The 19,336-nt window shown below is 47.0% G+C and overlaps 1 protein-coding gene across 1 annotated transcript in view; it reads left to right on the forward strand.

Annotated features, from left to right (window-relative positions):
* The first annotated feature begins 305 nt into the window (after positions 1-305).
* Positions 306-19,336, forward strand: part of C3H1orf115 (chromosome 3 C1orf115 homolog) — a 28,219-nt gene continuing 9,188 nt past the window's right edge. The window contains exon 1 of the mRNA XM_066595099.1: positions 306-660. Coding sequence (XP_066451196.1) covers positions 373-660 — 288 coding nt within the window. The 5' untranslated portion in view covers positions 306-372. The remainder of the gene's footprint in view (positions 661-19,336) is intronic.

Below are 19,336 nucleotides of genomic sequence, written 5' to 3' on the forward strand. Positions count from 1 at the left end.
GGACGCCAGCAACGGAACAGGTAAGTATAAAACTTTTTATAACTTCTGCATGGCTCATAATTAATGCACAATGTACATTACAAAGTGCATTATTATGGCCATGCAGAAGTGTACAGACCCACTTGCTGCCTCGGGACAACCCCTTTAACATTCCTGCGCTGTAGGAAGTAACAGACGCTGCATTCTGCACAAGCATCACTAGATGGCGAGGTAGAGCATCACAGCCTACGCCATAGGAAATAAAGGCTGCAGTTGCTGAGTGCACCACTAGGTGGGGTGGCGGAGTAGGGACATTCCTGTGCTGGAATTCTGCAGGAAGCAAAGTCCAAGGCTTGTTATTTGCTGCATTTACCTGTTCGGTGCAGTCAGATCATGGCAGGCCGCCCCAAGATCCGAGGCAAGAAGAAGAACAAGTACAGGAAGATGCAAGGAGACAAGGCGGAGGGGAGCAGAAATCAGCAGGAGCTCCAAGAAGCTGCAGAGCAAAACAAGACCTCTCAAGGTAAAAAGAAGAAGGGGAAGAAAGAGAGGAGCAGTAAGAAGGTGCACCTGTCCCCCCTGTCCGACAGGTACGAGCCCCTGGAGGAGAACGCCGAGGACACCGAGTGCAAAGAGGACAAGAAGTATAAGAGGAAGCAGAAAGTGAAGAAATACGCCAAGGTGAGACGTAACATGGGGGTCTTTATTGTGGGGATGGCAACTAGTAGGCAAATGACCGTGTACGGATGTAGCAGAGCTGGGTTTGTTATGTTGCGCAACTCCTGTAGCGTTCACCTGTGGTTTTACATAGGACTGCAAGTAAACCTGCCGTACTCTAACAACTCATAAGTTATCACAATGCACCCCAAAGAGCGAAATGACAAACTCAGCTCTGCTACATCTGTATACTCTACGCAGCATCACTGCTGCTGGGAAGGAGAACATGCTTAGACTTGTAGGTCCCTGAAAGCTCCATTAGTGACCACTGCTTGTCTAAAATGGCCATAGACCCCCCAATGAGATGAAGGCTCCTGATAGTGTTTATTAAAACCTTCTGGCCGGGGTGCATGTGGGGTCTTTAAACAAGAGCTAGCAACTAGCGAGCCAGTAACTGTGAAGGTGTAGTAGAGCTAGGTTTGTAATCTTTATAGGGAGATCGCCCGTTGCCTTACATAGGACTGCAAGTTAAATCTTCCGCAGTTTAATAACTTGGAAGTTATCAGAATGTTCCAATAATGCAAACCAAAAAGGTGAAACGACAACTTCAGCTCTGCTACATCTGATCCAACTAAGGCCACATTCTCATCTGAGGGCATAATGGAAGCCGGATGGGTCTGTTCTGCGGCGCTTTATTCCGTCATAGGACAGGTGCGTTTTGCGAACCCCGATGTGAATTTGGCTGAAGCCGCTCGGCTCCATCAGGGTGACTCAGATCTGCGGTTAATGCTGAATCAAACATTCAGCGTGTGATTTGCCGCCGTTTTCAGCGCATTTGTGTTTGTTATCACAATAAAAATTGCGGCAAAGTACGATAAAACCAAATGATGAGCTGCAACACCATTCTGGGCAGCGGCCATGCTGGGATTTGTAGTCCTCTGGCAGCCGGGTGGGTGTCCGCTGGCTGATCACATCTCCAGTCACATGAAGCCTCCCTTTGGTATTTATTATCAGCCCCTTCAGGCCGTCTCTACACAAATATGATGGGAAACATGGAATTGTCTCTGACGCGTTTCGGGCTCCTGATTCACACCTGAGGCTTTGGGGCCATCATGGCTGCCGTCCTCTCCGGTATTTGGTATCACCGTGTACAGAAAAGTCTGAACTATCAAAATTTCACAACATTTACCCCGCACGGTGAGGGCCATAAAAAAAAAGCCAGAATTGTGATTTTTTTTTTCCGGGGGGGGGGGGGGGGGGGGGAATATTCCAAAAAATGTTACAAAAAATGATACAAAAGGCACATCTGTTCCCAAATGATAATAACAAAACCTTCAGCTCAGTCCACGGATCACAGGCCCCTCTATAAGTTTGGTATCCCCGCGATCACACCGACCCGCAGAACTAGAAGACGTCATGTTTACTGCAGTGCAACCGCCATGAAAACCAAATCTACCAAAAATGACACAATTACATCCTTTACAGTTTTTCCATACTTCATGCTGGACATTAAATTGTACCACAAAACATACAACTCGTCCTGCAAAAAACAAAACCCCATACGGCCGTGTCAGTGAAAAAATGACGGCTCTTGGGGAAAAAAAAGAAATTAAAGTCTCTGGTCCTGAAGGGGTTAATGTAATAACAGATTGAAAAGCTGCACGACAAATGTCAGTCCCATGTAAGGACCTGAATGTCCTTGGAGACACTGAGGATCTCAACACTGACATAAAGAAGTGATCATTCATCCTCCTGCCAGTCATCCCATTAAAGAACATTATAGGCAGCCCCTCCCCCTCTGATAACAGAGAACAATAGAGCGATGTAGACACAGGGCTTCGGCTGCACATATACATTCAATAACTAGAGGGCAAACGATTGTTCAGCCGACACAAAAAGTACGTTCGGAGGAACGTTTGTGTGTTTGGAGGGGTAAACCGCAGTCATGCAGCTCTGGCGCTGGATTATCTCCTGGGGAACAAGAACCAGAACCAAGCTCAGTAGGTAAATACAGCACCAGAACCAGGCTCAGTAGGTAAATACAGCATCAGAACCAAGCTCACTAAGTAAATACAGCACTAGAACCAAGCTCAACATTAATACAGCACCAGAACCAAGCTCACTAGGTAAATACAGCACTAGAACCAAGCTTAGTACATAAATACAGCACCAGAGCCAGGCTCAGTAAGTAAATACAGCACTAGAACCAAGCTTAGTACATAAATACAGCACCAAAACCAAGCTCACCAGGTAAATATAGCGCTAGAACCAAGCTCAACATTAATACAGCACTAGAACCAAGCTCAACATTAATACAGCACCAGAATCAAGCTCACTAGGTAAATACAGCACTAGAACCAAGCTTAGTACATAAATACAGCACCAGAACCAAGCTCAACATTAATACAGAACCAGAACCAAGCATAGTACATAAATACAGCACCAGAGCCAGGCTCAGTAAGTAAATACAGCACCAGAACCAAGCTCAGTAGCTAAATGCAGCATTAGAACCAAGCTCACTAAGTAAATACAGCACTAGAACCAAGCTTAGTACATAAATACAGCATCAGAACCAAGCTCAACATTAATACTGAACCAGAAGCAAGCTTAGAACATAAACACAGCAACAGAACCAAGCTCAACATTAATACAGCACCAGAACCAAGCTCAGTAGGTAAAAACAGCATTAGAAGCAAACTCAGTAGGTAAATACAGCACCAGAATCAAGCTCAGAACATAAAAACAGTTGGTATATATGAAGCAGCATAGCCCTGCCGCCTCAGCTGTTTCTGTAATCCTTGGTCGGTTGGTCTGATCACAGCCGCAGGTTTCCCATCTCAACCTTGAAATGCTGAGATGGAAATACCCCTTTAAATTGGTCAGCCATACAGAGCTCAATATCAACACAGTATATAAAATGCAGTGAGCTCCCCCTAGTGGTGGCTGCAGTCAGAATATTATCCTGTAACACATGGAGCACATTTCTTACTGTGTTGGGCCAGATTCTGGTATAAGTTGTGCTTTGTACAGCGCAAATCAATTTCAACAAATTTTCTATTGATTGGCGCCAAACAGAACGGATGTTACGCCTTTCGCCACACCTTTCAAAATGTTCTATGGAAGGGGTGGAGCTTGAGTGGAGGGAAGTTTAGACAGATTTAAGATTTGCAACTTTTTAAAAAGTCGCAAAATCTATCACTCCAGTAGCGGGTGATTTACAAAGTGACTCTGCGTCTCAAGACGTACTTAAAGATGCGACAAGTTTATCAGCATTGTGTGACATTTGATAAACCGCTCCTCCAGAAAGGTCCTGGAACTCCCTAGGACTGCCTCTGGGTGATTTCACGGCGGCCACCTTGGCCATATAAGTTATAGCTGTGACACAGAGCAGCGGCAAGTGAGAGTCTGCAGAGTGTGTAACACCGGATGAGAAGGCGCCCAGCGGCCGCAGCCCGAGACTGCTGCAGAGAGGTTGTGCAACGGAGAGCAGTGACAATGGCAGCAGGAGCCTGTGAGGGGCAGCACAGCAGGCTACATCCCCATTCTGGGAGTGGCCAGGAGGCTGAGTGACCAAACACAAGAGGGCCCTGATGACCAGGGGGCTGGAGCTGAAGGAGCAATGCCAAACAAAGATGGACCGGCCAGTCCACTGGGGCTTACTTTCTACACAGAAGTAGACGATGGCGCCATAACATCCCCACCCTACTTCAGAGGGAGTGAAACTGTAAGCTTCCTGCAGAGATCGGCTCAGTGCCGTAGCACACCTCCCAGTGAACAGCTGATCAGACGGGATCCTGTCGGTTGACCGCCCCCCTCTACTATCGATTACCTATTCCAAGGATGATCCGTAGAAAATCCCTGTAGTCAGTGCAGACTTTTCGGTCTAGAAACATCATAATAGAGATTAACTTTAAAACGTAAAGAGTTGTACAACGATTAGAAGTTATCCTCTATCCACGGGACAGGGAATGACTGTCTCATCAGGGGGGGATGACCGTTGTTACTCCCACCAATGATGAGAACAGGGGTCCCAATGCTCCCCTAATGGAGTGATTACCACAGTTGGATGGTATGGCGATGCGGATTCAGGATCCAATGCTGCAGATGGCATAACTGCCCCCTGTATAATATTTCAGTCCGACTCCGGTAGTCCGTAGAATGGTTAGCAGGCCTGTTGACCACCCATGTTCGTCTATAAAGGTATGAACACCTACAATCAGAATGGAGATTGGCCTCACTCACAGTTTCATTGTATGGGAATCGCTACTAATACCGACGCAGGTTTGTCCCTTCTTTGTCGCAGTCAACTATCCCCACAAGATTATGTCTGTAAGAAGCTTATTTCATCCTCCTTGCAGCAAAGAGTCTCCGGGACCTCAGCAAAACACCCTGTGTGCTTCCAATACAGCGCCTCTCACATCTAGGGGTCCAGGCTTTTGCTACCCGCTCCTGCAGCAGCGCTCCTGCAGACTATAGCACCTTCTCTTCGCTCACTATCACAGTCTCTGTGCTACCCCCAGCACCTTCGCACACTATCACAGTCTCTGCAGTCCCCCAGCACCTTCGCTCACTATCACAGTCTTTGCGTTCCCCCAACCTCCTTCGCTCACTATCACAGTCTCTGCGCTCGCCCAGCACCTTCACTCACTATCACAATCTTTGCGCTCACCCAGCATCTTCACTCACTATCACAGTCTTTGCGCTCACCCAGCATCTTCGCTCACTATCACAGTCTCTGCACTCGCCCAGCACCTTCGCTCACTATCACAGTCTCTGCGCTCCCCTAGCACCTTTGCTCACTATCACAGTATCTGCTCTCCCCTAGCATCATTGCTTACTATCACAGTTTCTGCGCTCCCCCAGCATCCACACTCACAATCACAGCCTCTGCGCTCCCCCAAGCACCTTCGCTCACTATCACAGTCTCTGCACTGCCCCAGCATCTTCGCTCACTATCACAGTCTCTGAGCTCGCTCAGCACCTTCACTCACTATCAGTCTCTGCTGTCCCCCAGCATCTTCGCTCACTGTCACAGTCTCTGCACTCCCCCAGCACCTTTGCTCACTATCACAGTCTCTGCACTCCCCCAGCACCTTCACTCACTATCACAGTCTCTGCGCTCCCCCAGCATCCTCGCTCACTATCAGTCTCTGCGCTCCCCCAGCACCATTGCTCACTATCACAGTCTCTGCGCTCCCCAGCACCTTCGCTTACTATCACAGTCTCTGCACTCCCCAGCATCCTTGCTCACTATCAGTCTCTGCGCTCCCCAGAGCACCTTTGCTCACAATCACAGTCTCTGCACTCCCCCAGCACCTTCACTCACTATCACAGTCTCTGCACTCCCCCAGCACCTTCACTCACTATCACAGTCTCTGCACTCCCCCAGCACCTTCACTCACTATCACAGTCTCTGCACTACCCCAACCACCTTCGCTCACTATCACAGTCTCTGCGCTCGCCCAGCACCTTCACTCACTATTAGTCTCTGCGCTCCCCCTGCACCTTCACTCACTATTAGTCTCTGCGCCCCCCCAGCACCTTCACTCACCATCACAGTCTCTGCGCTCCCCCAGCACCTTCACTCACTATCAGTCTCTGCGCTCCCCCAGCACCTTCACTCAGCATCACAGTCTCTGCGCTCACCCAGCACCTTCGCTCACTATCGCAGTCTCTGCGCTCGCCCAGCACCTTCGCTCACTATTACAATCTCTGTGCTCGCCCAGCACCTTAACTCACTATCAGTCTCTGCGCTCCCACTGCACCTTCACTCACTATCAGTCTCTGCCCTCCCCCAGCACCTTTGCTCACTGTCACAGTCTCTGCACTCCCCCAGTACCTTCCCTCACTATCACAGTCTCTGCGCTCACCCAGCACCTTCGCTCACTATCGCAGTCTTTGCGCTCGCCCAGCACCTTAACTCACTATCAGTCTCTGCGCTCCCACTGCACCTTCACTCACTATCAGTCTCTGCCCTCCCCCAGCACCTTCGATCACTATCACAGTCTCTGCACTCGCCCAGTACCTTCCCTCACTATCACAGTCTTTGCGCTCCCCCAACCTCCTTCGTTCACTATCACAGTCTTTGCACTTGCCCAGCACCTTCGCTCACTATCACAGTCTCTGCGCTCCCTTAGCACCTTCGCTTACTATCACAGTCTCTGCGCTCCCCAGCATCATCGCTCACCATGAGTCTCTGCGCTCCCACTGCACCTTCACTCACTATCAGTCTCTGCCCTCCCCCAGCACCTTTGCTCACTGTCACAGTCTCTGCACTCCCCCAGCACCTTCACTCACTGTCACAGTCTCTGCGCTCCCCCAGCATCTTTGCTCATTATCACAGTCTCTGCACTCCCCCGAGCACCTTTACTCCCTATCACAGTCTCTGCGCTCCGCCAACCTCCTTCGCTCACTATCACAGTCTCTGCGCTACCCAGAGACCGTCGCACACTATCACAGTCTCTGCGCTCCCCCAGCACGTTCGCTCACTATCACAGTCTCTGCGCTCACCCAACCTCCTTCGCTCACTATCACAGTCTCTGCGCTCCGCCAACCTCCTTCGCTCACTATCACAGTCTCTGTGCTACCCTGAGCACCTTCGCTCACTATTACAATCTCTGCGGTCGCCCAGCACCTTCACTTACTATCAGTCTCTGCCCTCCCCAGCACCTTTGCTCACTATCACAGTCTCTGCATTCCCCCAGCACCTTCACTCACTATCAGTCTCTGCACTCCCCCAGCACCTTCACTCACCATCACAGTCTCTGCCCTCCCCTAGCATCTTCACTCATTATCACAGTCTCTGCGCTCCCCCGAGCACCTTCACTCCCTATCAAAGTCTCTGCACTTCCCCAGCATCCTTGCTCACTATCACAGTCTCTGCGCTACCCCGAGCACCTTCGCTCACTATCACAGTCTCTGCGCTCCCCCAGCATCTTCGCTCACTATCAGTCTCTGCGCTTCCCCAACTTCCTTCGCTTACTATCACAGTCTCACAGTCTTTGTGCTCCCTAAGCAACTCCACTCACCATCACAGTCTCTGCACTCGCCCAGCACCTTTGCTCACTATCACAGTCTCTGCGCTCCCCCAGCACCTTCACTCAACATCAGTCTCTGCACTCCCCCGGCATCCTCACTCAGCATCACAGTCTCTGCGCTCTCCCAGTCCCTTCACTCACCATTACAGTCTCAGCGCTCGCCCAGCACCTTCACTCACCATCAAAGTCTCTGCACTCCCCACAGACTGTGTTGGTGTTCAGTAATTGGTGTTTAGAGGCCCCTAACAGCCGCACTATGATGAGACTGCAAGGTGCCGCTTGGGTTGCCATGGTAGCCTGGGGCCTTTTGAAAGCTCCCATGGATGCCATGCCCGTGGCACATCTTGATAGACTGCCTGTCAGAAGGTGGTATAATGTTATACTATGGTATTGCATTATACTGTATTAGTGATCGAATGATCGCAATTTCAAGTCCTCCATGGGAGCTAAAAATAAAAACAAGGAAAAAAAACATTTTATTAACTATTAGGAAGAATAAAAAGATGCATAAAATTCTTATGATTTTTTTAAAAGTGGAAGGAAAAAATGAAAACAAAAAATACCCCGTCATTAAGGGGTTAACAAGCAATATATCTGATCCCAAAAGATTTAGTCGTTCATTAGAAAAGGCTGGAGGTGGAGAGTGAACTGTTTATTCATCAGCAGTAATAAAGTTCTAACGGCCTCCATCCTTCATGTCTGCGTACGGATTGTCATACACTCCATGTGACCCGCCCGGCACTTGGCAGCATGTGATGGGTGTGATCCCTCTCATTGCTGGACTCATTAATGAATGTGATTATTATACTCGGACTGTGAAGATCCTACATAACAGGAAGCCATATAATGCATGCGCATTAGTAATATAGTCACGGGTTCTCGTGCGGCAGGATGTGGACGTCGGGGAGAGCAGCGGGGGAAACACTGTCAGTAAGCGCCAAAGAAAATGTGATAGGCGGTCCATTAGGCTCCCATAGACCATGCCTGCCAATAGCCCCAATTACCGCTGGAAAATCCTGCAAATAAGAACTTTTTGGTATCAGATATGGTAATCTATTAAAAATGGGCATTTTTAGGGCATTATACTGTTAGGCCCGCCTGCAAACAAACGGGTCGAGAGCCCACAGCTGAATCCAACCTTGTGCCCAGCTGGCGTCTGTGCATACCTGTCATTTGTCTTCATACTCTGTACTGCGGATGGTCCACACGGCTCGCTGCTAGACATGCGCAGTACAGATTTTTTCTCTAACAGCTGCTTTTCCCGTGTCATCGCCTAGCTATGAGGCGGAACCCATGATCTTTCCACAATGTCAATTGCAGAAGGGCCCCCGGATCGAACGGTTTCTATTGACTTCAATGGCAGCCATCCACACAAAAATGGAGCATGCTGTGATTTTTGTTTCCGCAAGCGGACATATGGATGCTCAGTTGGTTTGTATTGGTGCGGAATGCCGCGGGTCGTCCGCACAAAAGACGATCGCGGATTCTGCAATTCAATCCCGGTCATGTGCAGGCGGCCTTATTTGAGATTCACAGGTCGGTTAGTACGTCATAGACACTTTATCTGAACAAGTGCTAATTATCACTATTATTGGGTTAAAGTGCCTGTGATCTGCGCAGCAGCGGACAGAACACACGATCCTTATAAGCAGACCATGCCGCTACCATGAGGGCTTTGGAGAGAGAGTAAGGAGGTTGGTGATTGGCCCAATAGTCATCAAAAGGGGCTGGAGGAGGAAACAAGCATCAAGTCCATGACTTTTCCTTTTCGTATACATGCTGGTTGAGAAGTAAGCCTGACCAATTGGATGGTGGCCATCAGGTCGCCCACACTATCTTTTAGATACGTGTTTATTGGATGACGCATATATCATCCGCTGTTCCTTCTTTATCGTTTTGATTTATTCATCGTTTATGTAACGATGACGGCAACGCTGTATTTCATAATCTCAACAACACGAATCATTGAACTTCAGACTTTGATCAGTGAAGTCATTTAAAGGGAGAGATCAACATGAACCAACTTAACTGCAATCACAAAAAAATCACTTCTTTATATGTACAATTCCACTGAGATAGGTTTTCAAATAATATTGCTTGATTCTGACACCACTGGATAGGAATACAAGAATATAACTACTATAATACTGCCCGCTATGTACAAGAATATAACTACTATAATACTGCCCCCTATGTACAAGAATATAACTACTATAATACTGCCCCCTACGTACAAGAATATAGCTACTATAATACTGCTCCCTATGTACAAGAATATAACTACTATAATACTGCTCCCTATGTACAAGAATATAACTACTATAATACTGCCCCCTGTGTACAAGAATATAACTACTATAATACTGCCCCCTGTGTACAAGAATATAACTACTATAATACTGCGCCCTATGTACAAGAATATAACTACTATAATACTGCTCCCTATGTACAAGAATATAACTACTATAATACTGCCCCCTGTGTACAAGAATATAACTACTATAATACTGCCCCCTGTGTACAAGAATATAACTACTATAATACTGTCCCCTATGTACAAGAATATAACTACTATAATACTGTCCCCTATGTACAAGAATATAACTACTATTATACTGCCCCCTATGTACAAGAATATAACTACTATAATACTGCTCCTATGTACAAGAATATAACTACTATAATACTGCTCCCTATGTACAAGAATATAACTACTATAATACTGCCCCCTGTGTACAAGAATATAACTACTATAATACTGCTCCCTATGTACAAGAATATAACTACTATAATACTGCCCCCTGTGTACAAGAATATAACTACTATAATACTGCCCCCTGTGTACAAGAATATAACTACTATAATACTGCCCCCTGTGTACAAGAATATAACTACTATAATACTGCCCCCTGTGTACAAGAATATAACTACTATAATACTGTCCCCTATGTACAAGAATATAACTACTATAATACTGTCCCCTATGTACAAGAATATAACTACTATAATACTGCCCCCTATGTACAAGAATATAACTACTATAATACTGCCCCCTATGTACAAGAATATAACTACTATAATACTGCCCCCTATGTACAGGAATATAACTACTATAATACTGCTCCCTATGTACAAGAATATAACTACTATAATACTGCCCCCTGTGTACAAGAATATAACTACTATAATACTGCCCCCTATGTACAAGAATATAACTACTATAATACTGTCCCCTATGTACAAGAATATAACTACTATAATACTGTCCCCTATGTACAAGAATATAACTACTATTATACTGCCCCCTATGTACAAGAATATAACTACTATAATACAGCTCCTATGTACAAGAATATAACTACTATAATACTGCTCCCTATGTACAAGAATATAACTACTATAATACTGCCCCCTGTGTACAAGAATATAACTACTATAATACTGCCCCCTGTGTACAAGAATATAACTACTATAATACTGTCCCCTATGTACAAGAATATAACTACTATTATACTGCTCCTAGGTACAAGAATATAACTACTATAATACTGCCTCCTATGTACAAGAATATAACTACTATAATACTGCTCCAATGTACAAGAATATAACTACTATAATACTGCCCCCTGTGTACAAGAATATAACTACTATAATACTGCCTACTATGTACAAGAATATAACTACTATAATACTGCCCCCTATGTACAAGAATATAACTACTATAATACTGCCCCCTATGTACAAAATATAACTACTATAATACTGCCCCTATGTACATGAATATAACTACTATAATACTGCCTCCTATGTACAAGAATATAACTACTATAATACTGCCTCCTATATACAAGAATATAACTACTATAATACTGCCCCCTATGTACAAGAATATAACTACTATAATACTGTCCCCTATGTACAACAATATAACTTCTATAATACTGTTCCTATGTACAAGAATATAACTACTATAATACTGCTCCTATGTACAATAATATAACTAGTATAATACTGCCCCCTATGTACAAGAATATAACTACTATAATACTGCTCCAATGTACAAGAATATAACGACTATAATACTGCCTACTATGTACAAGAATATAACTACTATAATACTGCCCCCTATGTACAAGAATATAACTACTATAATACTGCCCCCTATGTACAAAATATAACTACTATAATACTGCCCCTATGTACATGAATATAACTACTATAATACTGCCCCCTATGTACATGAATATAACTACTATAATACTGCCCCCTATGTACAAGAATATAACTACTATAATACTGCCTCCTATATACAAGAATATAACTACTATAATACTGCCCCCTATGTACAAAATATAACTACTATAATACTGCCCCTATGTACATGAATATAACTACTATAATACTGCCCCCTATGTACAAGAATATAACTACTATAATACTGCCCCCTATGTACAAGAATATAACTACTATAATACTGTCCCCTATGTACAACAATATAACTTCTATAATACTGTTCCTATGTACAAGAATATAACTACTATAATACTGCCCCCTATGTACAAGAATATAACTACTATAATACTGCCCCTATGTACAAGAATATAACTACTATAATACCGGCCCCTATGTACAAGAATATAACTACTATAATACTGTCCCCTATGTACAAGAATATAACTACTATAATACTGCCCCCTATGTACAGGAACATAACTACTATAATACTGCCCCCTATGTACAAGAATGGATGAGTCATCAGCACTCAGTGGTAATGGGACATCAACAGGGGGAGGGGGAGAAAATGTTGGCGTGGATGCTGTAACACCTGACGTCGATGGCACTGGTTCAGCGTCATGATGAGACTCATCGCATCTTTCCATCCTTCTAAAGAACTGGTCTAAGGATGCCTGGGTGGTAGCCGCCATTTTCTCATCGTATATGGCCCGGTAGCAATGAAGTGCATCGTGGAAGTACTGCAACCCTGGTGGTTCCACTTCCAGTTCGTCCTCTTTTTCTTCCTCCTTCCTCTGGTTTTCCAGTTCCATGAGATCTTCATTTGTCCTCTTCATTTGTCCTGTTCCTCAAGATGAAGGTCAAGCTTCTCGCTGATGCTCACTAAGTTGTCGACTACATTTTGTTCTTCTGCCTGCGGCTTCACTAAACTAGGGGAATCGTGGACAAACATGGGGCACAGTTTCTTCCAAACCCCATTCATGGTGGCCGTGGTAATTTCACGCCATGAAGCATCAATGTTCTTTATGGCATTATAGATAGTGAAGTTCTTCCAAAATTCACACAATGACATCCCAGACTCACCCTCAGTTGCCTTCAGTGCCTGACGAAACGTGCGACGGAGATAGTATTTCTTGAAGGTTGCAATGGCCCCCTGGTCCATTAGCTGGAGTAGGGAGGTAGTGTTGGGTGGCAGGAAAACTACCTTCTCATTTGCATGAAAGTCATCTAGGAAAGGAGGGTGGCCTGGCGCATTATCTAAAAGGAGAAGAATGTTGAAGGGAATGTTCTTATCCCAGCAGTACCGTTCCACCTCGGGGATGAAATGGTGATAAAACCAGTCTTGAGACATAGCAAGAGTGACCCAGGCTATTTGGTTACTCTTCCACACAACAGAAAGTGAGGCCTAAGCTATATTTTTCAGGGCTCTTGGGTTTTCAGCATGATACACTAACAATGGCTTGATCTTCTTATCTCCTGCGGTATTTTCGCCAAGCAGTAGCGTCAGTCTGTCCTTTGCGGTTTGAAGCCAGGCATAGACTTCTCTTCCTTACTGATGTAGGTTCTGTCTGGCATCTTTTTCCAATAAAGGCCTGTTTTGTCAACATTAAATATTTGCTGAAATGAAAACGCACCTTCTTTGATAATTTCCTTAAGGCCTCATGTCCACGGGGAAAATCAGGCCCGCCGCTGATTCTTCATGTAGAATCCCTAGCGGGTCCCTCCTGCCCCGCGGACTTGAGGCCTAAAAAGAAGAATAAACTCACCTGCTCCGGATGATGCGGTTCTTCCCTTCTTCGCGGCCGGATCTTCTTTATTCGGCCCGGCGGATGTGCTTGGCGCGCCGGAAGCATGCCGCGCGCACATCCGCCGGGCCGAAGAAAGAAGATCCGACCGCGAAGAAGGAAAGAACCGCATCGTCCGGAGCAGGTGAGTTTTAATTCTGGTACGGGTCTCCCGCGGATCCAGACGGCTTCCATAGGCTTCTGTTACGGCACTCTGACCCCCCGAGTGCCAGGTGGGGTGCCCTGAACTTCCCGCACCCCACTGTCCCTGCCTACGTGCCTTGGCCCGAAGGGACAAAAGGTTTCGATAACGACTTATGGAACACCCTGCAAAGCCTCCTTTTGCGATTTCCAGAGGACCGGTACACCTTCTGTCCCACCCTGTACGGCTCAGATACAGACAGACACTTTCCACTACGCAACTGCATACGAGACCCCACCACTTCCAGATTCTTTTGCTTTTCCTTCCATCTCCCCTGCGGCACATCGGTGGCGACATCAGCAGCAGGACAGGCAGACAGGGTAGGAAGGGAAGTCAGACCTCGGGGACTGAGTGCGGTATCAACTGAGCAGAGAGAGAGGGGAGCAAGATGGCTATGGCAGGATGATCCCCACTGGGTCAGCTCCCCAGTGGCCCAATCGAATTGGGGGTTGTGCAACGCCAGCCACAGCATCCCTAGTACCATGTCTACCGACATTTTCTCCATCACCAGGAATGATAGATCTTCCGAGTGGCGACCTCGCACCGTGAACTGTAACACTGGGGTCCTCCATCGTACCAAGCCCGAAGCAAGAGGGGTAGCATCAATGCTAGTAAAACGAATTGGCGTCTTCAGCGCCACAAATTCAGCCATCAGGGGCTCAACGAAACGCATGCTTATCAGGTTAGCGGCTGCTACGGAATCAATAAACGCCTGCCCTAGGCGGGAGAAGGTCCGGAATCTAACCTGGCAAGGTACCAGAAGTTTAGGACGTACCTGTAGTCCTAGGCGATCCTCCCTGCAATCGCCTAGGACTTGGAGTCTTTCTGCCGATTCAGACTGTGGACGCTGAGGCCTCCAGGGGCAAGTTATCACCTGATGTCCAGCTTTCCCGCAGTAGAGGCAGAGATGATGCCATAAACGAATCCGGCGTCGCTCTTTGGGGTCCAGCGGGTCCACCTCCATTGGCTCGGGAACAGAGACTGGTACGGAAGAGGAGGGAACAGGACAAACGACCTCGCTGACTCTACGGACCTGTCTATCTTGCTTCCCAGCCCTGAGCCTCCTATCTGCCTTCACCGCTAGCTCCATAGCCTCCTTTAAGGACCCGGGAACGGGATGGGAGATCAATAGTTTAACCGCGTCCGAGAGACCCTGCAGAAAAACGTCTTTTAGAGCACTATCGTTCCATGCAGTGTCACCCGCATAGCGTCTGAAATTGGAGCAAAAATCCTCCACACACAGCGACCCCTGATGCAACGCCAACAGCCGAGAAACCGCCAACCCCACACGGTCCGGTTCATCGAAGATACCCCCGAGTTCCTGGAAAAAGGAGTCCACCGACTGCAGGGCGGGGGAACCCTTGGGAATGGAAAAAGCCCCGCAGCAGGGACATTATAAGCCCGACCCTCTGGGCCTCCGACCCGGAAGAACGGGGGCGCATCCGAAAAAACAACTGACACGCCTGTTGAAAAACAAAAAACTTGTTCCTCTCCCCAGAGAACACCTCGGGAAGAGGGCACTTGGGTTCGGGACTGGTTGAGGCGTCCCGCCTTTGCGACAACGCCCACTGCTCCTGGGCCACCATGCGAGCTGACAAATCCTAGATCACAGGCACCAGGGCTTGCAGCTGGGTTGTGAGGGAGCTGATCGCCTCCATGGAAAAAAAAACAGTTTAAAGGGCCAGTTATTATGTTACGGCACTCTGACCCCCCGAGCGCCAGGTGGGGTGCCCTGAACTTCCCGCACCCCACTGCCCCTGTCTACTTGCCTCGGCCCTGGCTAACCCCAGGCGGACAACTGGACGGCGGTCCCTGCGCTGGCTAGGGACTTGGCGACTGACAAGATGAAACTACTTAATGGGGGAACAGAGTGCCGACAGAGGAGGCAGATGGAAATGACCAACAGGAAAAAGACTGAACAACAGGTAACTAGAAGGAAGCTGACAGACAACTAGGGACTGACTAGATGGAAGCAGAACCAATAACTGGCAGTGAGCTCAGGTCACTGCCAGCCTTATAAACGAAAGACTCCACCCCGGGGCGGTGAGTGGGAGGAGCCAGCTCCCCTACTACTGCACAAGAGAGGTGGAGGAGTGAGGGCGGCGCCCTACGGGCGGACATGCCCACTCCACCGCACACCAGCTGCTCCACGTCGCCGGGAGAGCCCCGACGTCAGGGCTCCAGGGGTGGCGCGCACTGACCGCGGGACCCTGAGCCGCCCTGCATGGTAACAGCTTCAATAGAAGCCTGCGGGAGCCGTCCCCTCGGGAGACCCGCACGAAAATGGAGCATGTCCGGATTTTTTCCCGCACGCGGATCCACACCTGATGGGAAAAATGACATCCGCAGGTATTTAACTATCTGTGGATGTCCAATGCATCCCTATGGGGCGCGGATCCGCGTGCGGGAGAAACGCTGCGGATTTTATCCCCGTGGACATGAGGCCTAAGGGTAGCGGGGAACTCCTGGGCTGCTCTCCTATCACCTTTATGTTATGGAGGTTATTACGTGCCTTGAAGTGGTTATACCATCCATGACTTGCAGTAAAGGTCACATCTGCTGCTTCTTCCCCATATTTTGTCTTCACATCTTCATAAAGTCTTAAAGCCTTCTCTTGAATCAGCATTAAGCTTAGTGGCTTTCTTTTCTGATGACAACCCTCCATCCAAATGCTCAGAAGATTTTCAATTTCTTCTATCACTTTTCCATGTTTCTTACTAATAATAGTGGAGTGCATCGGCACCGAACTTCTCACATGTTCCATGAGCCTTTCCTTGCTCTTCAGAATGGTACCGATGGTAGAACGATTCATCTGGTATGAGCGAGCAACATCTTCTCACCGCGCTCCACTCTTTTTATGATGTCAGCCTTTGTTTGCATTGTGATGGCCAGGCATTTTTTAGAAATTCCAGCATCACCATGTCGGGGGTTAGCCTGTTCAAACAGACTGGTCAGTGATGTTGTCCGGTTCCAAATTGACCTAGGTAGGAGCGCTCCTGAGAGACCATGCATAGACCTATACACACAGTATATGGTTTGAAGCAATGAGCTCTGAGTTTATTATTTGCATCGTCTTGGTTTTTATAGCCAGCCCCTCTCGCAGGATGGGACTTGTGGTTAAACAGGGAAAAACTCGTGATTTTACATTTGACAAAAACTTATGCCTTAACATATGACTTTAGACAAACACATATTACTTAGACAAGCATATTCTTCAAAAAGAAACTGCTGATGACTCTCTGTGGTCAAGCCATCTCTTGACAGAATAAGGGACATCTGCTCTGGTGAACTTCCTGATTCCATTCAGGTCAGGCGTAGACCTTCAGTGTAGACAGAAAACCACAGGCTTCTTCCTCAAAACAGTCATGAGTCCTTTTACACATTAAATATTTTGCAGTATTCAGCCTTATTGATTCAAATGGATTGCTAAGCAACATATATTAATTTCTTTTAGCCCCTATCATTCCCCCATTTTGGACATCAGGAAGACACACGCAGGGTCCAGTTCTATCGCCCGATGGCGCTGACGGCCTAGTCAGGTCCCTGGACAGTATGTCTGCCTTCATCCAGCAGGGGTCGGCCTACACAGGGGCTGAAAATGCTTTTGCCGTACATTTGCCCACACAAGAGATTATGACTTTGATTACTATATATATACACAACAGCATGACAATTATCTGTACCATACTCTGTAGAATTCCCATGAACCATCCTCCCAGACCAGAGAACCAATTTGTAGGGTTAAGAAAGCTAAACCATCCCTGGTCTTTATCCTGTTTTATGCTAGTAGCTATTTTGAAAAGTCATAGTCGAGGTAGGTCCTATTGGTCGACTAGTCCCTATAAGGCGTCTCTAGTATAATTTATAAACCGCTGCTAATTATAATAAACATAATTAATCCAATCAACGTTTATTTACCATAATGACCAGGAAAATGGACTCGAATCTAGTTTTAACTTGGTCTCTATTTTTTTTAAAACTCGTCAGGTACCCCCCTTGGCTATCCTATGACGTCAATGTACACGTGTAGATCAAAACTACCACCAGGGGTCTCTCTTCTCGCTTCTAGTATGATGTTACAATATTAGTAGCGTGCACAGGTACGCACGGCGTGGGACTCCCTAATCTTCACCCACACCAATGTCCCTCCTAGAGATAGTCCTAATGGTGAACACGTCCAGGTCGCCTCACCCTGACCCTACACTACCTAGTGACAAGACTGGAAGGAACCGCCGTATGTTCTGTGTAGCTAAGTAGAGTGGGTGGTCCTTCACAGTTGCTATCCAGTCCTTCTACCTCCCTCTTTTGTCTGTTGGTGAGTTGTGGGCTATTAGGTTTTTGGTACATTAGTATACTTAATCTAGCTAGGGAGCAGGGACCTCCGGTCAGGTTAGCTGGAATATATGTGTAAGTCAGGTTACCGCAGGACAGGACCCAGCCTAATGGTAATTTGACGTGCCTAAAATGGCTGGGGCTTCGGACTGTGTGGTTACAGAGCATAGGAGTCTGTACCTTTCTACATTGCTTGACTGTGCGATTACAGAGTCTCTGGGAATCACTAGTCACCCTGGTTCTCTGCGCACAACCTCCCATATGTTCTTTATTACACGTGAAGTTATAGCATACCTCAGCCGGAGCGACATTCCTGACCCGGAAACGAGTCATATTTGACCAAAGTGTATGTTCGACCGCATCACAATGGGGACAATATTCATATACATTAAGAAAGGTATTTTCCTGAATAACATTGCTCTCCTCCACATCACTATCGTTATGCACTATTGAATATATATCGCGAAGTGTCTTTATTGGAGTGGGGATAGACAGTAAGCAAGTCCGTAAAATATCTTCCCCACTCCGAAGGTTGGGCATGCACATGTGGGAGATATTTAGTACATCTTTTGCAAAGTATTCCCACATGTTGGGGTGTCCTTCCGCCCAAACAGTCCATCTTCTTCTTACATCGACAGTTGGTGAGGAATTGTCCCGAAAAGAGAGTAGTCCAAGAAGACAAAGGGTAAATAATACACCTATCCAGACTATCAATGCTGGTGTCCAGGTTGCCATCCCCCTCCCCCACCCTGGGTTGGGCTTATTCTCCACCCCCCTCGTGGTGCTGAGGCGTTGGAACTTTCTTGCAGTGTGAGGCATGGATCCAAGTGGGTTTGCCTTCTAGCTTGACCGAGGTGGGAGTGGTTAACAGTACCTGGTATGGTCCGTCAAAGCGAGATTCCAAAGTCTTTCTGACGTGTCTCTTTACCACCACCCAATCTCCGGGATTCAGAGAGTGGGATCCTTCCAAACTATCAGGGTCTGGAATAGAAGAGAAAACTAGGTCGTGCGTTATTTTTAGTCTGTGGCATAAGTCCTGCACAAAGGAAGTAACTTTATCATGACCCAGGGATAGAGCTTGTGGGTGATACAGTCCTAACCTAGGCACGGAG

This window comes from Eleutherodactylus coqui, chromosome 3 (genome assembly GCF_035609145.1).
Source record: "Eleutherodactylus coqui strain aEleCoq1 chromosome 3, aEleCoq1.hap1, whole genome shotgun sequence".
Classification (NCBI taxonomy): domain Eukaryota; kingdom Metazoa; phylum Chordata; class Amphibia; order Anura; family Eleutherodactylidae; genus Eleutherodactylus; species Eleutherodactylus coqui.